General features: G+C 35.0%; 1 protein-coding gene across 1 annotated transcript; it reads left to right on the top strand.

Annotated features, from left to right (window-relative positions):
• The first annotated feature begins 3,464 nt into the window (after nucleotides 1–3,464).
• LOC112513256 (BTB/POZ domain-containing protein At1g03010-like) lies at nucleotides 3,465–6,013 on the top strand. The gene is made up of 3 exons (XM_025119467.1): nucleotides 3,465–3,765; nucleotides 3,869–5,056; nucleotides 5,337–6,013. The coding sequence occupies exons 1-3, from the start codon at nucleotides 3,679–3,681 to the stop codon at nucleotides 5,874–5,876; spliced, it is 1,815 nt and encodes a 604-aa protein (XP_024975235.1). The 5' UTR covers nucleotides 3,465–3,678; the 3' UTR covers nucleotides 5,877–6,013.
• The last annotated feature ends 196 nt before the right edge of the window (nucleotides 6,014–6,209 follow it).

The raw sequence follows: 6,209 nt of genomic DNA, 5'->3' as shown, positions 1-6,209 counted from the left end.
GTCTGTTTGTTTTCAACTATATAATGCGTGCAAGTACTCAATTTCTTTTATTTTAGTTTGATGTTGTTACTTGGAATAATGTTTTAGGAGCTTATCCAAATTTTATAATAATCAATTTGAAATTTTCTTAGTAACATATTAGATCATTTATTTTTATCATTTTTTTGGTATTAACTATTGTACTATATTTTTAGASATTTGTTTTATGAAACATTGTAATTGGTTAATTTTTCAAGTTGCCCCTTTTGATCTTTTTACACCTTTATAAGTTGTTTGTTGTCATACATAATTTGTTTATCAACTAGCTTAACAGTCATCTGCTAGTTATCAGTAACTTCTCTGCTACCAACTAGCTTTATCAGTTGGTTTGCCAAACATAGCCTAACAACATGCATGAAAATGTAATGTTTAAACAATATTTTTCATATGTGAAACATTCAAAATTGTTTTGTGTATGAACTAAAACCACCATGAAAGTTTCATCTATGAAACAACACAATAGAAATAGTGAACTTTTTACATGTGTTGTTTCATATATCAAACAACACATGAAAATCAGYGTACGAATTACCGAGTTTCGATTAAAAAAAACGTAACTATAGGTAAGTTAAACGAAATCAAAAGTTTAAGAAATCATAGGTTTAAACAAACTGTAGCGATCTGTAAACTGTCTAAATTTTCTAAAATCATATAGTTTAAAAGATTGTAAATCGAAATTCCTTGTCGGTAAGTTCCGACCCAATGTTTTCGATAGAAATATATCTTTAAATGATCGATCTATTTCCATTTTAACTTAGATTTTTTATTATATATGATTACAAAACCAAATTAGAGCAAAGTAGGATTTTAATCCAACTCATATTGGTGAAAAATTACACATAATTTACTCCATGCACAACTTTTGTTGCAAAAGGTACAAGCCATCAATGCAAAAATTCCTAGTTGATTTGCTTTTTAACATGATATAGTGAATGTACAAGTTGTAATGAAAAGGGTACAAGTTCATAGATTTAACCATCCATCCTATCTGGATGCTATTTTACCTTAGCCAATAGCCATGATTACAGACTCCCGAAAGCACTGCATCTCTTCAGAAATCATGCAAGTCAAAATTTTGACCCAAATCGTATATTTTAAATAAATTAATAAAATATATACATTTTAATATTTTTCCATGATTATTGAATTTAGGTTACGTCTCGAAGGGGATCTTTTTATAACTTCTTAAATTAAAAGATTTTAGAAAACCCCCATGTCTTATTTCATATGAATTTTTTATGGTTAAAATTTAATATAATAATAATAATTAATGATTAGTATATATATATATATATATGTTTAATGTGTATTCGATTCATATTATGAATTTTTTTATATGTTTATGAAATAAAAAATACATATAAAAAGTTTAATATTATAAACAGAATACATATGAAACGAACAAATCATGAGACAAATATATGTTAATAAAAAATTAAATATGATACTTAAAGTGGAAAAATGTAATGTGAAACAAAACCTTAAGATACAAGTTCTYACGGATCTTTTAAATTATGGAGTTATGAAATGATTAAGTCTTATGTTTGCCAATTACATTATATTTCTAAGCTTATTAAAAAATTAATTTTTATTTAACGGTTACAATATTTGTTTTTAAATTACTTAGTGTAGGGGTCGTTTACAAAACACTTACCTGGGTAAGSGCTTACCAAGTCRCATTAYCTCACCGGGTGAAGATGGTAAGTACCAATAATCTTACCCGGTAATARCGAGACAAGGACCATGAGTCTTACCCGGTAAGTGAGGGCAACGACTCTTACCACGGTAAGCGCTTACCGGGTAAATTGTTGCACACGATRTCGTTTTGRTGGACTAAAATCTTATCGAGTAAGTAAATAATARTRTTAAATTTTACCCRTAAGCACTTACTGGGTAARTGTTTGATAAACRRCCCCGTAGTCTCAACAAAATTAAAAGATCTTTTTCCATAATTTTCCAATTACAAGCCTGAAAGTTTTACCATGGTTTTGTGCTACTGCTGTGTATTGTTGTTGAAAAACCGAGAGAACACAGTAACATATCGAAACTTAAATTTGAGTTTTAGTGATTATTAATGTTGGAACACAAAGCATTACCGGTAAATCATTGGAATTACACATATTTGTTAGCGTTTTGTATTGGAAGTTCTAACCATTCATAATTATATTCAATCATCATAAAACAAGTGTTCAAAATGAAAGAAATATACAGTTTTAGAAAAATATAATTACTAMATTTTTAAGGAAATAAATGATTGTTTTACCCAAAGAGTAATTGTTTTTTCCATATCTACTCCCTATAATTAACAATGTCCACTGTCCAGAAAAGATGCACCTATTTTTTAGAAATGGACACTTAATTTGAGAAGAAGAACTGAAATAGGAATATAGACATTTATTTGAAGACGGATTTTATCCTAACATTAAATAAAATTATCAAATTTGCCAGTTGGCTAATTTATAAAAAAAAAAAAAACTAATTTAATCAAGTATCAGATAACTCAACGAATTTTCATAGCACAAACATATGAATTCAAAAGAAAAACACAGGGTAGGGGTGGGAAAAAGGCACCGAAAAGTAAAGAACAKGGTTGTCTCTACATTTTTGACTTTATATTAATCAAATCGAAAAACCACTCGATTAAAGCATAATTATCGCTCCCCTTTAATCTTGCATGCATTCATGCCTCAACTCACTTGAAGAAATCAAACCCCTAAAACYGTCTTCTTGAAGGAATCCATTACAGATATACCATTCATGGGTGTTGTTACTATGAGTGAATTAAAGCCAAGCATCTCTGGAAAACGATCGTTTCGACCCAGTTCCAGTGCCCGCCATGTTACCGATTGGTAAGTAATTCAGCATTATTTCCACCACCTGGGGTCGACCATTGTCGATTTGAGGTTTTGTTTTTTTGTCTGGTTAATTTCTTCCATAAAAGCTCAACTTTCGTCTTCAATGGCGTTCATGGTCATGATTAGCTCAAATGGGGTWAAATTTTCAAAGAATTGCTCCATTTTAGCTCAAGTTTATGTAGAAAATTTGATTTGAATCCTTAAGCAGAAAAATCAAATTTCTGTGTAAACTTTGGCTGTTTTTGAGAAGAGGTTATGAAAAATGGTTAAAAATTGAATTTGGTTGATGGATTAGCTATTTTGATCGATTTACCTGTGATGAAATATTAGATATTCGAGAATTCCACTCGAWAACTCGATGGATTTAAGCTCYGATTTGAAGCATTTATGACACATYAAAACTTGTGTGGCCATGGATTTTAAGATTAACACTCAATTATCAAATTTTGACGACTTCCCATGAAAATTTTCAATCAAAAAAAGGCCCCTCAGATGGTTGAAAATGACAGAAAATTTATTCGAGTTAGGTCATAGAAGAAAACAAAAAGAACACATGCTTTTTCTCCCCCAATTTCTTCAATTATGAACCCTAATTTTCAACTTTGTGGCCCCTTTTCTAAAACCCTTGTACGAATCCCACTTTTGTTCATGTTTCCTGCTTCATATCCGTTTTATATTTCATCATTCATGGCCGTTCTCACATGTTTTTCTCTGAAACTATTGATACTGGAAGCACCAATTGTTGTGAAATCTTTTGATATATTATAAGAGATTGAAGAAAGTGATGGATCTCTTTTATAACAGGCCGATTTCCGATGTTTCTAGCGATCTCACGATCGATGTAGGGGCCGCAAGTTTTGCACTTCATAAGGTACGCATTTATCGTGATTTAGATCATCTGGTTGTACCATGATCTAGTTCAGGGTTTAGGGTTTAGGTCATCTGTTTGATCTTAAAATTCAATTTCTCCGCAGTTTCCTCTAGTTTCTAAGAGTGGAAGAATACGAAAGATGCTGATGGAAGCTAAAGACTCGAAGGTTTTACGCCTAAATCTTCACAACGTACCCGGAGGATCGGAGGCGTTCGAGCTCGCTGCAAAGTTTTGCTACGGTGTCAACGTCGAGATCAATCTAACGAACGTCGCCAAGCTCCGATGCACTTCACATTTTCTAGAAATGACTGATGAATTTTCCGATAAAAATCTTGAAATGCGAACGGAAACGTTCTTGAAAGAAACGGTTCTTCAGAACATAACGAATTCGATCTCAGTTCTTCACCATTGCGAAAGCCTCCTTCCTGTATCGGAAGAGATCAATTTGGTGACTAGGATCATTACGGCCATCGCTAACAACGCTTGTAAAGAGCAATTAACTTGTGGGTTGTCGAAATTAGAGAGTAATTATCCTTCGAAACCGGTTTTGCAATCGGAATCGGAGAATTGGTGGGGGAAATCATTGACGGTTTTGAGCCTCGAGTTCTTCAAGCGGGTSTTGACGGCGGTGAAAACGAAGGGTTTAAAACAGGATATGATCGCCAGAATCTTGATGAATTACGCACATAATTCTCTTCAGGGATTGTTCCTACGAGATCCACAGCTCGTAAAAGGGAGTTTCTCCGATCTCGAATCGCAGAAGAAGCACCGAGTGATCGTCGAAGTGATTGTTGGTTTATTACCGACGCAATCTCGAAAAAGCACCGTTCCGATGGCGTTTCTTTCGAGCTTATTGAAGTCTTCGATTATGGCGTCGATATCTACCGCTTGTAGGTCGGATCTTGAGAGACGAATCGGGCTGCAATTGGACCAAGCGATACTCGAAGACATACTCATCCCGGCAAATTCTAATGGTAACACTCATAGTCAGTTGTATGACACTGATTCGATATTCAGGATCTTCTCGATCTTCTTGAATTTGGATGAAGATGACGACGATGATAATCTGATGCGKGATGAAAGCGAAATGGTGTATGATTTCGACACACCTTCGTCCCCGAAACAAAGCTCGATCCTGAAAGTTTCGAAGCTACTTGACTGTTTTCTTGCGGAAATCGCTATCGATTCCAATTTGCCGTCATCAAAGTTCATCGCACTTGCGGAATTGCTCCCGGATCATGCTAGATTGGTCAATGATGGATTATATCGAGCCGTGGACATCTTTCTGAAGGTGAACAATGTGTTTTTACGTAAACGGTATCAAGAAATGATACTCGGATGCACTGTTGCTTGGAAGCTGCCATTTATTGGTGCAACTCCCACACAACAATGCTGCGTCTGGTTTCTTTATGATATGATACTCAGATGCATTGTTGTCGTGGAAACTACCATTTATAGTGCAGTTTCCACACAACAATGCATTTGAATTTCTTATACTATGATACTCAGATGCAACGCAGCAATGCGTCTGGTTTCTTTACGATATGATACAATTTGCGGTTAAATGACAGGTTCACCCGAATCTAAAGGACTCGGAGCGTTACCGGCTCTGCAAAACAATCGACTGCCAGAAACTGAGTCAAGAAGCGTGTAGCCACGCGGCTCAAAACGAACGTCTCCCGGTCCAAATGGCGGTTCAGGTGCTCTATTTTGAGCAAATCAGGCTTCGAAACGCAATGAACGGAGGCCACAATCACCTCTTTTTCGGATCGTTGAACACCCAGTTCCCGCAACGCTCTAGCAGCGGTGCAGGAAGCGGGTGTATCTCTCCTAGGGACAATTACGCATCCGTTAGGAGAGAAAATAGGGAACTAAAATTAGAAGTAACCCGAATGAGAATGAGGCTTACGGATCTAGAAAAAGATCACGTTTCGATGAAACAAGAACTCGTAAAATCACATCCCGCAAATAAGTTGTTTAGGTCGTTGACGAAGAAATTGGGGAAACTGAATACGTTGTTCAAGTTTAAAGATGTTAGGGGGATCGGAAGCAGGCCGAGTTCCGAAAGCCGTTTTTTGTTTCAAAAACGAAGGCGTAATTCCATTGCGTGAGCGGGGTTTTTTCAACCGGTTTAAATTTTCGTCCCGTGTGATTGTGAATACGAAAGAGTGTGTATAGTTGTAGCAAATAGCGATTCTTGTTTAATTGTGAGGTTTTCTTGTGTCAAARATGATATATAAAAAAGGACTTTGTTTTAGAATAACTTGAAATGATACCAGTGGCAGTGGCGGTCGAGACTCATGGGTCAACTATGGTTGACTTGCCATATTGAAAAAGTACAGGTAACCATTTATCCATAATTTTACGGGTACGATTTTAATATATTAAAACAATATCGTATGTAACAATTTAATTTATCGGGTAAGATTTTCAATTCTTATAAT

Source organism: Cynara cardunculus (genome assembly GCF_001531365.2).
Source record: "Cynara cardunculus var. scolymus isolate 2C chromosome LG 5, CcrdV1, whole genome shotgun sequence".
NCBI lineage: Eukaryota > Viridiplantae > Streptophyta > Magnoliopsida > Asterales > Asteraceae > Cynara > Cynara cardunculus.
Note: the sequence above shows the minus strand (reverse complement) of the source record. Positions and strands in the feature narration are given on the sequence as shown.